Genomic DNA, 18,270 nt, shown 5'->3' with positions numbered 1-18,270 from the left:
CTCCTGTTTCATTGTGTTTGGTTGACTCAATGAGAAAAACAAAAGACGGAGACACGCCTAAAAAATGACTGACTAATGATTCGGGGCCTCAGGACTGGGAGAGTTAGGAAGCTAGATTACTCTCAGACAGTCTGCTGTGTCTAGTCTGACTAAAGAAGCTTAGCTTGTGTGTATGAACTCCCGGGATCTGTATATAGTCACATACCAGAGTGAAATGTAACCGAGACATCTTCCCATCTGTGACTGTTGATTACGGTTAGAAACATTCATCATCTTCATTTAGCTGTCAGAACAGGCTCAATTATTCACTTCTGCTGGGCAATCACTAAGAAGATCCCTGACGAGCAGTCAGAAACAAGCTGACAGCAACATTCCCTGAGAAAAGTGCCTCACCTTGTTCTTCATTTCCCTCCTCCTCTGCAGCAGCTTTGTCTTCATCTTGTTCAGCTTCTGCTGGCAAAGGGAGAAGCGCATGACACTTAACTGAGAACTCTTCACTCTCACAGGGTATGATATTGACTCATGGCCATATTTGAACTACTGCTTGCATTTGTCAGTGATCTGCTATTTTTCAGAAGTTCGTGATGACAAAAAGGGAAATAAAATTAGTCTTGGTTTAATTCATTTATTTTTCTCGATCAAACAACTCCTTTGCACTTGTGCATCCATTCCAAGAACGCATTATGTTTGTGTTTGTCGTATGAAACGCTCAACACCAAGCTGAAAAGGTGTCACTGCCATTATATTTTTAGAAATTGCATATGTGGTAGTGTGTGTGTACTTGAGATAAAATCCTAAGAAAAACTTTTCATAAATAAGACAAAAAAACATGGATTTTATGTGCATACATGTGTATGCCTCTTATGTCTTTAAGTAGTGATCTCAGTCTTTTTTTTCTTTGACAAGACTGTCTCATCCTCTTATTATTTTCTTTTTTAAGCACCACTTTCTTTAATACCATACAAAATTATAAAAAGAAATATGTGTAAAGGTTTATCAATGTTTTTATTTGACATACTCAAATCGTGTAAACTTGTATTTGCTGTTGCTAGTTAGATTTTAAGGCTCAAGTTCACTTGAAGAAGATATTTCCATCGAAAGTCTCTAAGCAGTACCTTCCTCAGCTTCCTCCACCATCTCTTCCTCCTCTACCCCTGCTGAGCAAAGCACAGGATGGGTTAGTACACTGCTATGGTAGTTTATGCACAGGCACCATGACTCTAGGGGGGGGTGTCATGGCCTGCTGTGCCACAAAGATTTTATCTTTCCCAAGAAAGCATTACTAAAAACCATTTATTTATAAACATGGGCTTCATATATCAATGTCAGTGCTTAAAAGTAGTAAATACCTTCAGCCGCCTCCACCTCTTCTGAATCATGCAGGAAGTATAATACACAAAGAAGGAATTTAACACTATTATTGCATAGACAGAGATATTATTATTTCACAGCACTACGTTAAATGCTACAATTTTTGGAAGAATGCCACTGATGTAATCGCAGTTTGCAAGTCAAGATAACATCACTGTGCAAAGCAATAAGGCAAAACATGAAAATATTAACCACAGTAATTATATAGTATATTACTGTAAATCTGTTGTTTATGTTGTACATACAGCATGATTAGATCGTTTCCACTTACGGCAATAACAAATGAGCCCTCAAACAGGCTAAACATTTAGATAAGGTTTATATTTTCATTCACAAGAGATTCCCTGAAGATTTTTTTTTTTTTTTTTTTTTTGCGTGTCTTTAGCACATTAGCATCAGGCTGCAAGGATTACTTACAGAAAAAGTCTTCTTACTCGACATGGCCACAGTTTAAACAGTAAATAGCATCTTTTAGTCCTTTAACAATATAATGTGGGATGATAAATGAGTTCTTACCTTCCACCTCCCTGTGAAAAACAAACATGTCTGTAAATGACTCTCGTCACTCAAAACTGAGATACATAACAATCTGTCATCACTTCACAATAACATACATTAGCTATAACTTTATCTACACACATCTTTACTGTCCAGCCATGTGAGTGTATTGTAAGATATGCTCTGTGTGTTTAAGTAGAAACAGCACAAACAAAAAAAACAGGATTCAACCTACTCCTCATACTCCTCCACCACTTCTTCATTGTCTGACATGGTAGGGCAGGTTCAGGTGAGCTGCAAATAACCCAAACATTAAACTCTGTAAATTCATTAAATTCCTCCTGGAAGTCATTTTTGTTTCTACATGTCATTTAACATGTTATAAGACATAAACACAGTTGCAATCTTACCTTTGGCCCTAATGGAGTGAGTCAGAAGAAGTCTGATGGCCAGACTAAGGGAGTTTCAGCAGAGGAGAGCAGCTGATGGGAGTGTGAGGTGACTATCAGCGGGTAAAGGAACTGACTGATGCTGGGAAGAGGCTTTAGGACCCTCTTGTTGTGTTATTAATAACTTAAGATACCATGTACTCTCTGTTATCGCCATTCCCTAAAAAGGCTGCTGTGTGCATGGTCGTGAGGTGACTGTGCCAAAAAGATCCAGATAAAGCCACAGTTGCTCACAGACAATGACACGCACACATGCACTCATGCACAAGTGCTCTAACCCTTTTATGGCACCCTGCCAATGACAGAGGACAGGCATGCATCTATCTGAATCCTTCCTCCTCTGAGATAGTTCCAAGTTTATGATTTCATTTCTGACTTGAAACGGTTGAAAGAAAGTGACGAATGCCATCTGTTTTTGTAAAACATTTTATTCTTCAGCGAGCGGGCTTTTGTCCATGAGTCCAGATAAGAGACAAAACAGAAATGAATATTGACAGATTTGATAATAAAAAAAAAAAAAAATTACAACCCCAGAAAAAAAAAGACGACCATCTACAGTTTGATAACTTTCAACTGTTTAAAGTGCTTGAAAAAAAAATATATTTAAAGCAAACAGCTGGAGAGTTTCTAACAAACATTGTTTTCTGTTTCTGTTGCTTTAGCCAACAATGTTCAAACATCTTTCTCTCGCATTTTGATATGTGAGACTCTATATGTTTAATAGAAGCCTTCTAAGTGTAAAAGCAATATCCTCTTTTCATCAGTCGTCTAAAGCTAAAACACCACATGCTTACATGTCTGCTTGTCCCTTGTGCTTTGGCAGTAAATAAAAAAGAGGAAAAAAACTGAAGAAGCTAAGCCGTCACAGCATCCATTGATTATCCAGATTTCTGCCTCTCCTGTGAACAGATGCAGTGATGATTAAATAAAATATTAATTTAATATCTATTCATTTTATACAATTACATAACAACAGAAGAATGTAGCTTTGAAGCTAGTGGATTGACAGAGGACTTGAAGGTAGCAGGTTTGCATCCCTGACATGCTGCTAAAATGTGCTCTGTATCGCCCCCACTCCACCCCCCATGAGCAATATACCCATTTTCTTATGTAACATCCTGGATACTTTAACTAAGGTGTCTTTTGTTATGTGTGTGTTCACTTTCTTTAGGGTGTGTATGCTTAAATTTCTCAGTGGTCATAGTGTGTCCACATTGTCAGATGAGGTTAATGCAGAGGTCAAATTCCTCTGTGTCTTACATTATGCAAAGGTTCTTCTGATGCTAGTGTTGTCAGTTTTATGATTCATTTCTTCATCTATAGGAGCTGTTAAAGCTGTTGCCACGGCAATGGCCGTTCAATATGGATCAGTAGACTGACCTTTTATTGTAAATGCGTAACCTTCACTTAAAGGTTTTTTCAGGTTTGACATTTGACACACTTTCCTCCCCTCTGTTCTCAAACACACTCTTCTTGCTGGTGATATCCACATGTCTCAAGTCCTACAGAGAAAAGAATAAACAGATTGTCATATGCACATGTAAATAAGAATAAGAATACATAGCTGATGTGCCACATTATATATTCTATCTAGATAGCAATGTATTTATATCTAGAAACAGTAGCTGTTGTAGTCTTATTTATTTAGTTTATTGTCTTTCATCATTATAAAAAGGAATAAGAGTGATTTTGTCTTGCATAAATACCTTTGCGGTGACCTTAACGCAATTTGAATGTGAGGAATAGGAACTACAAACGACTTTTATATCCTGTTCTATCAGGACACACAGCTGGAAGAGTGCTACTGCCCCCTGGCTTCCAGATGCCGCAGTTTTAACAGACATGTAAACACACTGTCATGCTACTCTTATTGAAAGTGAGCCTTACAGAAGGATTGAATGATGACCCAGTTTGGTTGGATTTATTGAGCCAGCGGTTGATCCGACCTGACATTCCTGAAGTGAAGCTCCTGAACTCCTAATGAAATAAACAGGAGAAGTAATTTGTTACTTTGCAATAGGATACAATAGGATACAAAACCCCCCAAAAAAGGACCATGCATTTGTTCATGATTTTACTTGTCTGGAAACTCCAGGACTGGTGGGACTTTGTGTCGGCTGCTCTTTTTCAAAGAGGCTCCTCTTCCTGGAGACCTCCTCCAGCAGGAACAAGGTCCTCTGCGTCACATCTGGAGATCGTGTCAGATCTGATTTCTGAGAAGATTTGGGGATCAGAATTGAGAAAAAAAAACAACTAATATTTTAAGCTGACATATAACTAATCTGTCCATGATTAGTGTGCACTGTGAGCTGAGATTCTGACCTGTGCTGCCTGAGCCAGTCTCTCCATCTTCTCTTGGATGGATCTGGATGAGATCCTCTGCTTTGAGCTGCAAAGACAGAATGCATGAAAGAGCTGTCATTAACCACACTAACCAAAACTAATTATGAAAATATTAAGGAGTAAAAAAAAAAAAAAAGAAAAAAGGATAAAATAAAAAATGGATTTTTAATTCAAAACTCACTTTCTCTGGAATGAAGATGCTTTCTCCTCATCTTCACTTTGGTCCTAGATAAAACACAAGTCACAAATTTAAGGCAGCACCTGCAATCATCTTTTTTATATTTGTACCTCTATGATTTCAGATTAAAACATGTTGTAAGAAGTGTTGATCAACAAACTCACAGTCTCAGTTACACTGAATCAAGCACAACAAAAATGATATGTTATCTTACTGTGTTGGATTCAACTTTTTTGGAGGCCACTCGTACACTTGCACTATAACAGAATAAGCCAGTTAGAAATCACACAGAGGGAGGGAGATACAACAAGTCAGTACAGAGACAAGGATGCTTGTTTACCTCCTCTGTAGCGGTGCACTGTCTTCCTCCTTCTTTCTCATCATCTGCAAAAGAACGAGCCTAAATGAGTTGGTCAGTCCTTTAGTCCGCACAGACAACTGAGAGTCAGCGACTAATCCACAATCATTTCCTCTCCTGTAATGCGTTTGGGTGTTAACAAAGTAGCCAGTCAGCAGTAAAAGCTGGTAAATGTTCCTTCAACTATTTACAGAATCTCAAAGCTTGAGCGGCTCAAGCAAATTATTCTGAGCTGATAGTCTGACAGCTGATGCAAGATTCCATCATCATGATTTAACAGTCAAATGGGCAAAAGTTCATGTTGGCATTTAGCCAGGACAATGTGCTCATCCAGGATGTGTGCATGCGTGTGTGTTTACCCTAAAAGATATGGTCCTGGAACTCTGTCTGACGAAGGCAGGTTTGGCTGCCTGTTCAAAGTTGCCATTGGTGGAAAGGCCATTCAGACTGGTCTGAGATAAAGAATATATTAATTTCCTGCCATATACGACCATGTCTTCCTTGTCAAACTGCAGATAAGCTCAAATGAATACATTTTATTTTTATTTTGGACATATGGGCTGTAGACACTAGTTATAACTGAACTACTACAAAGATAGTAACTTTTAGCTTTTAAACACCAGAGGATGCTGTTTCTTTTACTGCACAGATGAGCTGTGGCAACAACACTTAACAAACACTTTGCTGTCCATTTGACAAGCAAATCATGAAGCAGAGACAAAGCTGTAAATGATGGCATCTGACAGTATATTTGTATGCTGAACAACCTCTCGAGTATGTCCATTATGAACGGGGCTTTGTGCTCCCTGAGGTGAGGGACTCTGGCTCGGTGAGGGCCAGTGTTCTCGAGGTGACAAGGTGGCCGTTGGAGAACAAGGGCTCATGGGAGTTGTGCGACCGCTGGCAGATGGAGTCTTGTCAAGGGAGATGGACACAGAACTGCAACACAACCAACACGAGTGAGCCTAAACATCACCTGAAGAGGTCATTACTGTTTGGAGCAGAATGACAAGCTACCAGCAACATCAAGCTGTCAATCACATTAAAAAACAGAAGTGTTTTTTGTAGTGGCTTCAAAGGATGAGGAAGCAAATGTCCCATAGGAGAAGCAATGGTCTTGTAATCTTACTTGGACCAAAAAATAAAATGATGCAAGGATGGATAACTTGTGTCAATAATGTAAAAACACAGTGGTTTATCTCATTTGTCTTTTCTCAGCCAATTCACAAAGCAGAGAGTCTGTTTGTGTGAGAATGCCTCTTCGAATGAAACAAATATATGTGTCTTTATAACTAATAACTTTAATCTGAACAAAATTCTCATTTAACTACTTAATAACTAGGCTGCAATTAACGCAAAGGACCAGAAAATTTCATTAACCTGACAAACTTGCGAGGTGAGCTTGTAACCGGTTTGGGATGAAGGTCAGGGTTGCTTCTTGCCGACTCTTCATTTTCATGCTTAAAAAGAAAAGATCACAAATAGGAGAATCAACATGAGCACACAGGAAAAAGAAAAGCATTGGTTGCACACGAGACACACCTTACATTACATAACACTGCACGGTTATGGCCATATTTGCAGATATAATTATGTCGAACAGCCTCCAACAGATAAAGTTCAAAATATGACCTTAAGCACACCTTATCAAAGTTTTAGTTATGTTTTGCATGGTCAGTGGATTCAAGGAAGGAGTCCAAGTTCCTTACAATGGAAGGGAAACTTATAATGTGGATCAAATTTAACTCTTTGTATTAGTAAGAAAATTGCCAAAACTCTTTATTCATAACATACATGATGCATAAATGTTAGTCAGCATATTCTACACATGTAAATCTATATTTCTATGGGTAAATAGAAAAATGCTGAAAAGATACTAAATGCTACACCCAAGTTTGGGGGATAGTGCTGGACAAGGTTTACAGCTACTCCGAACCATAATACAAGTGGTACATGATTGGAACAAATGGTGAATTAATTCATTCTCAGCCCAGATTGTCCCAAGTACACACAATGAATAACCTTGTGAAATCTGGGAACTGATATCAAACAACGTGAAGCTCACCAGAAATAATCAGCGACCACAAAGCAACGGTGCATGCTGACAATTGGGCCTGATCGAACGGAATGATCTGCGTTGAGTTTTGTTGTTAGAGAAACTAGAAAATGATTAACGTAGTTCTCCCTCTGCGTGGGGTAACAGATAACTGTAATTAACCAACTACTGGTGGCATTATGTTACAACTCAGTTAAGCATTAAAAGACTGTGTGAGTTAAGCTTTGTAACAGCATGTGTCCACCTGACTTATTCACTTCAATTCAGGTTTATTTGTATAGTGCTACTTCACAACAATGTCATCCCAGGATACTACAGGCACATCAGTACCAGCCAATTCATAATAACTAACCTAGTTAAGTAAAACCAGTAGATTGCATCAAGTTATGACTTTGATCTAGTCTCCTATCCATGCACGAGGCGACAGTGGAAAATAAAAATTGTTATAAAAGACAGTTCACAAGGTAAATTTCAGTCAGTGTGTAAGTGCTCACTCAAATTTGGTCCAAAGAAACATCTCACAACAGCTCAATGTCCCCAAACATTTTCTTCCTGAGATTTTTGCAACTTCTTAAGCAGATTTTATAATTTACTAGGTTTATCAAATATATACTGCAACAGAAATGGTTGTAGCAAACTGGGTATTGGTCACTTGCCAGAAGCTAAACTAATCAGCTTGGTCATGTATTACAAAGGTCCTGTTGTAGGATTTATTTGATAATTGTAAACTTTGTGGTTATTTTGTTTGATGTTTTTGAAAGTTTGTCCTCTGGAATCAGAGGCTATTAATATTTCTTTTTATTGGTAAGATGAGTAAGACCTTTGCTACTTCAGAACTTGAATGTGCCCCCAATCCCCCATGCATATTTGTAAAAAGGAAAGAAAAAACAAAAAGAAACAACACCTCAGCAACCATCAGACTTTAGGAAAATGAAGTATGCTTTTCGGTGACTACATGACCTGTGACCTCTGTGATGCTATAATCATTTTTTATTTAATTTTCTAAATGTCAAAATGATTTTTTTCCTACTTTGGAATTTCACATTTTCTAAGATTTCATAATCTGTAGTCATGAGTTAGTTCTTTGTTTGGTTATCATTTGACTATCATTCATTTGCAACTGTGGACAGATGAGTTCAGGCTGAGTTTGGTACATCAGTACCTTTATATTCTCTGTCAGAAAAATGCATGATGGGGGCACATGCGTCATCCACTGAGCATGGGATTTTCTAGAAGGGTGTCACCACACAAAATTAGAAATAGATTGCTCTGTCTCCTTTGTGTTACATATCCAGTGCTATCTAAACAGAAACTGAAATATTTGACAAGTTTCAAAGAAGAATAATACAGTTTTGTAAATAAAATTGTTTCCCCTTTGCTAAAGCGTAACCCCAGTTTACCTGTGTGTTTGTCAAATTAGTTCTGCTGTTGCTGCTGGGACTGAGGGTGGATGTTTTAAGTGGTGTTTGTGGTTTGAACACAGAAGTCTCCTCCTCATCCAGCTCCCCAAGTAACACCACCCGTCCTTCATCTTCTCCACTGGCCTCTTCATTATCTTCCCCCTCTTCCTTCTGTCGTCTCAACGTCTCCACATGTCTCATCCTCCGCTTTTCGTCTCGCACTCGCAGCATCTCCACAAAGTCAAGCTGCATTTGCTCCACACTGACACACACACACATAGAAAACACCAGGTACACCCACTGGTTTTATGACTAAAACATACAGCGTGATGGATAGCCTCCAGAGAGAGGCCTAAAGATCTGTCAACCCTGTATCTGCTCAGGTTTCCCTAATAAAGGATCTACAGTTCCTCTCTTTCTTTGAAGGCTGTTTTGCTCCTGGTGCTCAGCAGCCTGTGCTTTTGACAGCTTTTCATGCACCACTGTATCAAGTGTCTGAAAAGTATACAAGTGACACACTCCCGTGGGGCAAAACTGTAAAAATTCCCTTTCCTGTTTAGGCCTGAAATTTAGTTGCTAAGGTGTACAGTCAAAGCAGATTCATTTATACCTTTTATAATTGCACGAGCTAATAATTCTACACTGGAAATCAAGGAACTTGGAGAGAATGGGACTAAAACAGATGTTCGTTATAGTTAAAAGGGAGCATACTCCTTCAACAGAGCCATATTGACTTGCTTATTTATACTGTGAGAACAACCTGCTGAGACCCTTGGATGTCTCATTGGAGGGGCTGTCACTGGTGGATAAGCTTATAGGTGCAAGGCTGGAGTCACTATCAGGATCAGCAGTGCTGCTGCTCTTCACCCTCCTCCTCTTCTCCCTCTCTGCTTCCTCCTCATCCTCCATGGTCCACTGACGTGCTAGGCTAAACAAGTGTAAGACACATGATAAGCATATTCAAAGCAGCGTCCATGTTAACAGATATGAGATGTAAAGAAATTAATCAGTTTTGATTTTAGAAAAAAACAAGTGATCATTATACTTGTAATAAATCTTTTAACCCTTTTATGATTAGTCACACTTGGTGTTTTTCCTCAACACAATGATGGCATTCTGCATCATGTTGGGGAAAAAGCCTTGTAATAACTGTACTAGTGCAGACAGTTGGGAAACAAAGAAAAGCTAAACTTTTCTCAGAATGAACATATTTCCTCAGTAACAAAGCAGTACAACAATAAGCAGGTTTTTCAAACCCTCCCTTACAAAGAAATAAGTGCCTGTTATAGTCGCAGTGGCACCACAGGAGGCAGAAAAGAAACCAAAGTGTAAACTGTGATATCTCCAAATGAGGCTTGAAGATAAAAAAATCTTACAGCTGGAGATAAACTGCTTGCAAGAGTGAAGCGACACACATTTACAATTACATATGCTGTTAAAAAGCAGCAGCTGCTGGGGTGACAGCTTTAGTCTTACCTGGACAGAGCCGACCAATTTTTCCGACTGATAGACATGTTAGATAGAAAAAAAGGTTAAAAAAAACTAAAAACTTCCACCTCACTCACAGACAAAAGGAAAAAGTCAACTGAGTGGCACTCTGACAGCAGCAGTCAGTTCGACGCAAATCAGTCCACCTTTTGCCCGGTACAGCTCATAGAGATGTCACATGACCACAGAGGTGACGTTCCTACCTGACAGAGAGGGAATGGGAGGAGAGAGCTGGAGAGAGTTGCTCCTTGTATGGTAGAAGTGAGGCATTTGGGATGATTGTTTTAAGCTCCTGGATACAAGATAACCAAGTTAATTTAGATCACAGTTGACACAATACAAAAAAAGTTTGTTTATTGTTAAAAAAAACCAACCAGAAATAACAAATGGAACAATTCACAGTTAATCACTAAATGTAAAATGAAGTAAAGAAAAAAAAAGAAAAAAAATTGTGCTCAACAGAAATGAATGAGTGGCAAAACCATTGTAGACAATATGTTATCAGCTGGAGTGTAAGCACATGTGCAACAATGCTTTTCTAACTTACATTTTGTCATAATTGGCAGTGAGTCTATGCACACTGTAAGTGTTTGCTCAGTTGTGAGAGGCCACACCTCTCACAACTGTGTCGGACTCTGACCCAGCCTCAATCCAAAACGCACACACACACACACACACACACACACACACACACACACACACACACACACACACACACACACACACACACACACACACACACACACACACAGTCATCATAGACCTCAGCTGGCTTTATATGTCACACCTGCACCTGCAATATCTAGAGCACACTTTGAAGCCACCATTAAAAAGCTGATATGATAAGTGGTGTCTAGATTCTTCCATCTTTTTCTGTGTGCAAGTGCAAACCTGACAATGTTGCCCTCATATTGAGAGAAAGGTGGCTGCACTGTTAGGATGATATCTTGCAGAGCTCCTTTGCATGTCATGCACTGGCCAAAGTTACAAGTCCTGCACCAAAGCTTTATCATTTGAAGCAGCAACAACAGTGTGTTGGTAGAGAATGAGCCCTCAGCACGTACACGTTGTTATTGTGCACAAGCCAGAAGTTAGTGTTGCACAATATTTATGAATGACCTAATCATATAAACTAAAGTGAGATGGATCAAAGCAGGAGAAATTTTTATGTTGGTACATGACAGTTGCCTCTTTCATCCAACTAGTTAAGGCAACTGTAAAAAAAAAATGTGGGAGTGTTTTGTGTTTTATGGGCATGCAAAACAGATTGCGGCAAATGAAAACTCTTTTATTGCTGTGATGAGAACGCTCCTTGAACAGTTTATTTGACAGCTTAAAATGTAAAAATTAGCATGTTGCTCAGTTGCAGGTATATCCTTTGTGTGGCAAATATCTTTCTCAGTTTGGGTTTATAATTTCAATGTGCTCATTTTTACATTCTTCTAATTAACATGTTAGTAGAGAATCAGTTTTGCAGGAAGTGGTTACAGCTTTACAATTCGTAGTTAATTTTTTTTCTGAAGTGTCACAAGCTGAGGGAAGAGATATATAGTTCTGTGCTGCCTCTTTTCTTTATATTGCGGCCAGGCTGTTCCAGATGGTTACTGATGATGAGCTGACAGTTTTATTCACCTGCTGCAGTCTATGAGGTGTTAGCTTTGCAAATCAAATGCCCTCAGGAGAGAATAGTCCAAGGTTTCACTGCAGAAGTATATGGTCTGAAAAGCTCATCCCAGTACCAATTAGCAGGCAGGGTATCTCTAGCTAGCACATGGTGGACTGTACAATTCTCCAAGGGTATACCTGCCCAGAACACTACCAAACTGGTCTTGCTGGAGGATGTTGCATACAGCAGAATGTTCTCCCAACTCTCATGTTTGTCACTGGTGCTCAATGTCAATCTGCTCCTACTGGCAAACTGTGGAAGATCACAATGTGCAAATGGAGAATCTGCCATTTTTGATATACTATGAGCAACTTCTGTGGGTTGCGGACACCGTCTCATGTTACCTCTAGTGGTGAGGCTACTGACAAAATGCAAGCATGTCCAAAAGTCTGTCTGAAAGGATGGAAACAAAGAATTGGACAGTAAAGACCACCTGCAGGACCACTCCTTTGTAGGAGCTGTCTTGCTAATTGCCTCTGATTTCCACATGTTGTTTGTTCCATTTGTACAACAGCTGGTGAAACGGATTATTAGTCAGTGTTACTTCCTAACTGGAAAAATTGAAATCCCAGACGTGTGACTGACTTTGAGTTACATGGTAATGATTAGGTTTTCCCTTTGGTACTGTGAGAAGTGGATGTCAGATTCTCATATTATTTTATTATGGATAATTTGGTGCAACATTTTCTTTCTGTTTCCTTCTTGTATTCTGTGTTGAGGACAATGAGAATAAAATATTCTATGTGAAATGCATGAGACACTTTGTGTTGAGGAGATGAATAGGAGTAAAAATGATTTCCATATAGGCACAGATATAGGATTTAAACCTGGGGAAAAATAAATATTTTAAATGTAAATGAAAAAGTTTTCCTGCAATGGACTGGCTACCTGTCCATGGTATACCCTACCTCTCACCCAAGTAGTACTGGGATAGACTTCAGTTTCCATCGATCTTTAATTGGAACAAGCAGATGGATGGATGGATGAAAAAGTTTTGACTTTTTAACTAATTGATAATAAAATTTTAAGCAGAGTGTGACCCTTTGAAGAACATTATGGAGGTAATTACTGAATGGAGCAAAAAGAAACTGCTGGATATTTCAAAAAAGCATTTTTACATGTTTTTGGTAATATTTAGTACATTTTTATTTTATCCCACTGTTCAATATGTATTATTTTGCAAAGATTTTACAACTACAACTCACAGTTGCAATTAATTTCCAAGCAAAAACATCAAATCTGCAGTGTAATTTCATTATAGGCTATTTGTAGTTTATCTGAGATATGATTTTATGTTTGAATATTCAAAAATACAAAGTTTCTTTGCAAAAACAGAAGCATTCAGCTGAAGGTAAAATAGCAGGTATATATAATATAATTATACTTATAGTAAAGGTTTTATAATTAAGAATATTCCTTCCTAATTATAAAAAAATATACAATTAATTCTACAGCAAGGCTGAAATGCAAATAATGCATTGAACATATTTCAGGAAAATTAGATTATTATTAGTATTCTTGTCTCAGCATGATCTGACTAGTGATGACAACATGAAAAAGAAAGAGGGGCTGTAATAAACAGATGGAGCAGAATAGATTTGGAAGGGAGGGAGGTTCTGGATTCACTGAGCTGAACCTTTAGCAGCATCAAACATCTTCTTCCTTCCCTCCATCCCTGACATGGCCTCCACATTCTTCCTCCAGTCACTGTCTTCCACTGGCCTCTTCTGCAGATGGAACAAGTAGATAGTTGGACAATGTCAGAGTTTGTATAAAAGACTGAGAACAGCTTTTGTCCCACCTAAGAAAAAAAAAAACAACTTCAGAAAACCTCATTGCTGTTCAAAACCTCTGAGACCAGAAAATCCCCTGAGAGAATACTGTATAACTGCACTGGAATAACTGGTTTCCTTGTGTAATGCACTTGGATACATGCACACACACACACACACACACACACACACACACACACACACACACACACACACACACACACACACACACACACACACAGACTGACTTGACTGACTAATCTGCTCCTATGCACACACATATACACACTGACCGGTGAGCAGAGCCAGTTACAAAGGCTACTCTCCTGTGTACAATAGGATCATTGTATTCTATGCTGCACCTCCTCTTACATTGAGTCACCAACCTGCATTGGCCCACAACTGGATATCTTTAATACACCCTTCACACACATAAACACAGTTGTCAGATGCTGATTGGGATTGTGAACTGTGATGTCACTGATCCTAACAACTATACATTTTTCTGTGCAGGAAGGTTCTTCAGCTGGCTTCCTTGTGTTTTGTGTCTACAGAACATGCATGTCTGTGTATTCTTTTTTCCCCATCTCCACACCTTCTCAGTGTCATCTTTCTTGACAGACTTGAGATTGGCTCGAAGGTCCATGGAGACTTTGTGCTTAGAACCCAGCAGCGAGCGAAGAATGGCGTCAGCAGACACACGAACGCGTCGCAGATTAGGCCTCTTGAATTTCCCCCTGAGGTCCAACACCTTGATGTTGAGGTCTTTAATCTGACACAGTGGATAGCAGGTGTTTTCTGTTAGAGCTCCAAGAGTTTCCTATGGGCCTGCTTTCTTAAAGTTTTCAATATGAGATATCCTTTTTTAATCAGTTTCAACACTAGAAGTGAGCTTGTAAAATAGTGTAGACCCACTTCGCGTGTGTTGAGCATGACTTTGGCTTCAATATCATATCGCTCCTCATCAACCACATCGATCTTGGCATGGAGTTCTCTGCAGAGGTCCTATACATAGATACACAGACAAAAATGAAAACTAATGGTGTGCGAGAGCTTATTTAGATTTTTTGTTTAAGCTGATTGTAGGAGCAACTGGAAAATTCTCCTCAGAGTGAGCCTAGCTCTAATATGATGGAGGGTTTTTTTTTGCCATAGAAAGGCATACACACATTTAGTGTTTTGTTGGTTTTTCATGAGAAGGTAAAGAAAGAGACGTGTGTCTGCAGTAGTAAAACAGGAGATGTAGCTTTCACACTCTTTGCACTGATGAGAAATGAAAGGAGACAAGACAAGATACCTGCAGCTGAGCAGCACTGAGGCTGCTGAGGTTTAGAGGTGGAGCTTTCTCTGCCAAGTACTTTTGTTTCTCCTCTTCTTTGACAAGAATTTCCTGCTCCAGTTCCTCGTTAGCCTTTGCCACCATCAGGCTCTGCACAAGCAAACTGTGCTAAATACTAAATACTAGCAAAGCACATCTGGGCTTCATATGCATCTCCTAATCAGGGTGAAATAGTCTTGCAGATGCTGGATCTCTTCAAATATATTTGCTCATCTTTACTGCCCTGCTTTGGCTAAACGTATGTATTGCATCAAATTAGTGATCATTCTTACCTTGAGCATCAGCTTCCTTGAAGCTGAAATCTTTGGTTTCCTCTGCATGGAAAATTAATTATCAATACAAAATATTATATGATTAGTGAGTTGGAATTATGACTCCATCTTAATTTATAGCTTCTCAGCATTTTTAGGAGGAAAACTTTGAATGCAGTAGTGTAATGGCCTTACCTCTTGCCTGCAAAGAAAAAAAAAGACATTTAGATGCAAAACTTAATATTTGCTTCAGTATTTTGTCTCTGTGTTGGGAAATGATCTATAATAGGAACACAATGCCTAATCACTCACACGTGCTCAGGCATCCTGCTGATGGGAGCTCGCTGGAGGAGAGGCAGGAGAGATTAGACACACACACACCCAGTTGGCAGTGTTTTCTGTCAGCCTTTGGAGGGCCTAATTATCTGTCTGCACTCCTGATACTTTAATGTGGAGCAGAGACTAGTCACACAGAGATTAAACACTGACAGAGAAACTTTATCCCTTTAATGCTTTATTGACACTTGACTGTCAAACTTTGTCTTTTTACGTTGGACACAATCCCAATGTGGAATCTTAGCAGGACAGCTACTAAAAACATCTTCAAAAGTTTGTTGTATTAAGTGTGTCGTGGTAAAACAAAACTACAAAGGACATAATAACAAAGAAGATTTAACCAAAAGTTAGCGCTCATGGATAAATTTATTTTCAACTGAGGCTTATAACTCTGGTTTGCTTTTTGACAATGGATTTGCAGAAGAATGTAATTTAGTTTTTTCATGGAAAAATAAGGAAAAACCTCAAGTCCAGTTGATCTTTTCAGTAAATTGTGCTGCAGACCTGATGAGATCCCCGTGGACCAACATAACAAAAAGAACAATGAAAAAATCCTTAAAAAAAAAAAAAAAAAAAAAAAAGTCAAACAGTGAACACAGATTTTTAAGAAGATTAATTTGTCTTGACAGCTTGACTGTTTGACACAGTTTTCACTTTCATCCTCTCCATATCTTACCCCTCTACACCCTCAGCTTCATACACTTCTGCCCTTCATCAATCAACAAACAATTTGCAGCACTCACTCCCTCTCTGTCTCTCCTCATCTCACCCGTTCTGTTTATATGTGTCTCCCATTATGCTTTTTGGTCTCAGTTATAAATGACACGGCATAAGACCTCCTCATATAATGTAGTTAGAAACTGCTTCAGGAGATTTGGAAAATTCCAGACTTAAAGCCACCCCTCATCCTCCCCTTATATCCCCCATCCACATCTTTCTCCTCAGGATTATCTCTGGGAGAGGAATTTAGAGTGGCCTGTCTCCCCAAATAGACCAGGGGATATCTGATAGACAGCTGTGGAGGGTGATTGCGCTCTGGGGTGCCCAGACTGGATCAAAGGTTTACTACCAGTAACTCATGAACACTCGTAAGCCACAACCAACTTGGCAATGCAAAAAAACAAAAAAAAAAACAGGCCCAGATTTGATCGATGCAGCAGGTAAATTAAAACAATGAGTGGTTTTTGTGTTCCATCGATCATCCTGCATTATGGTGTTCTGGCTGGAAATTGTTGGAAAACCAGGGTTCCAACTAAAAAAGATTTAAATAAAGTTTGTCTCTACTAACATATCATATGTTCAAACGATACAGTGAAAAGCATGACATCTCCCTGGAGGAGTTTACATTTTTAATACACAATATTATCAGAAATTGAGTTTTTCCTCAAAACTGGTGCAAATTTCTGCACCTAAATTTTCTTTAACACTTAAAACAGAAGCTGAATACTACAGTTTCACAGACCACACCAAGAAGAAATCTTACCTGCGTCTGAGACAAAGGACAGGGGTGCAACCACAGCACAAGCAAGATGGACAGATCAGAGATGAGTCCAACAATTTGGTTCCCCACTATTTAACTGCACCACCCTGTCTGGCTCTTCTTTGTTAGTGGAGGCTATTATTAGTCAAGCCCATTTCTCTGCAGCATAATCTGGCTCTGTCCATTTGTCTTTCACACGTTTATGTTGCTAAACAATGGGCAAGCAGTTAGAAGCAGAAATTTTCACACTGGACAACAGTCCACACAAAGAACTTTAAAAAAATCTCAATTTTAAATTGATAAAAGATTTTGATGTAGTGAAAGAATTGAAAAAAGTAATTTTATGATTCATCCTCTCTTATTTGATATTTCCATTTATCCCATGCTAATTCGTTCATTTCATTCATTCATTCATTCATTCATTGCTAATTCATTTGGGGAAAAAAACAGCAAAAACAGCTTGTTTGAAGATTCAGTGAAAGCTGAAAATTACGTAAAACTCACTATTTTATTTAACTGTTCCCCTGACATTAAAGGGAGACAAAACAACTCAAACCATTTTTATATGGAATTTCACACTCTGTGTAACCTTGGCATGATATTAATTGATCGATCATGAATCATAAATCAGCATTTACTAAAAGAATTTTCAGTGCTATGACACCTTTTGAATATGGCACACTCAGTAGTATCTTCTGCGATGCAAACACTGAGAACGCTAAGGCTGTCATTATAGTTATGGTGTTATGGATTGCAATGAAAATTCAAAGATAATGAGTTAGCTAAGTTATCAAATGAGAATCCTTTAACTCTGCAAAGGCAATAATTACATTATCACGGCCACTTTGGTCAAATGTTGAGGGGCTCATGACCATTTAAAGACATTATAACATGAAATTCATTGGCTGGTAACTTAAATTCCTGCGTTAGGACTTTCATCCACGTGACTATCTTCAAGGCACAATATAAAACAAAAAATCTGATATTTTATCTTATTTCTACAGTTCAATAGAACACCACTGAAGAACCACAACAGGACACTGCTAAGACTGAAGATAGACAGAAGATATCTAGAACTGCAATGATTGAGAAATGCCTATGCAGCTTGAGATGACATATTTGAGCAGTTCTATATGAAACGATACAGCTTATCACAATTTGTTTAGTTAATATTTCAAACTAACATTAGTAGATGACCTTTTTGATATCATTAACTAGTGTTTATTGAGACATTATCCAGAACCTTCCTGACATCTTCATCCAGAAGCTCAGTCATGAACAACAC

General features: G+C 38.6%; 2 protein-coding genes across 2 annotated transcripts; both read right to left on the bottom strand.

The window, feature by feature from the left end:
* Positions 1 to 305: 305 nt before the first annotated feature.
* On the bottom strand, positions 306 to 10,167 carry lad1 (ladinin; the record flags this gene model as incomplete). The annotated part of the gene is made up of 17 exons (XM_079238511.1): positions 306 to 337; positions 394 to 453; positions 1,116 to 1,154; positions 2,280 to 2,323; positions 3,726 to 3,820; positions 4,206 to 4,295; positions 4,397 to 4,531; positions 4,641 to 4,707; positions 4,843 to 4,886; positions 5,054 to 5,096; positions 5,180 to 5,223; positions 5,557 to 5,649; positions 5,965 to 6,136; positions 6,578 to 6,657; positions 8,654 to 8,915; positions 9,414 to 9,581; positions 10,130 to 10,167. The coding sequence occupies 17 exons, from the start codon at positions 10,165 to 10,167 to the stop codon at positions 306 to 308; spliced, it is 1,506 nt and encodes a 501-aa protein (XP_079094637.1).
* Positions 10,168 to 13,200: 3,033 nt separating this feature from the next.
* tnni1a (troponin I type 1a (skeletal, slow)) lies at positions 13,201 to 15,228 on the bottom strand. The gene is made up of 5 exons (XM_079238948.1): positions 15,191 to 15,228; positions 14,877 to 15,008; positions 14,495 to 14,584; positions 14,175 to 14,351; positions 13,201 to 13,534 (listed from the first exon to the last, which is right to left on the bottom strand). The coding sequence occupies exons 1-5, from the start codon at positions 15,197 to 15,199 to the stop codon at positions 13,430 to 13,432; spliced, it is 513 nt and encodes a 170-aa protein (XP_079095074.1). The 5' UTR covers positions 15,200 to 15,228; the 3' UTR covers positions 13,201 to 13,429.
* Positions 15,229 to 18,270: the final 3,042 nt, after the last annotated feature.

Source organism: Telmatherina bonti (assembly GCF_933228915.1).
Source record: "Telmatherina bonti genome assembly, chromosome: 4".
Taxonomy (NCBI): Eukaryota; Metazoa; Chordata; class Actinopteri; order Atheriniformes; family Telmatherinidae; genus Telmatherina; species Telmatherina bonti.
This window is presented reverse-complemented; position numbering and strand designations above follow the sequence as displayed.

Excerpts from the sequence above, each read along its gene's own strand:
- tnni1a (XM_079238948.1), bottom strand. Across the intron at positions 14,352-14,494 it reads TCATGCTCAACACACGCGAA|ATTAAAGACCTCAACATCAA; the intron begins GTGGGTCTACAC and ends CCACTGTGTCAG. Across the intron at positions 13,535-14,174 it reads AGAAAGATGACACTGAGAAG|AAGAGGCCAGTGGAAGACAG; the intron begins GTGTGGAGATGG and ends TTCCATCTGCAG.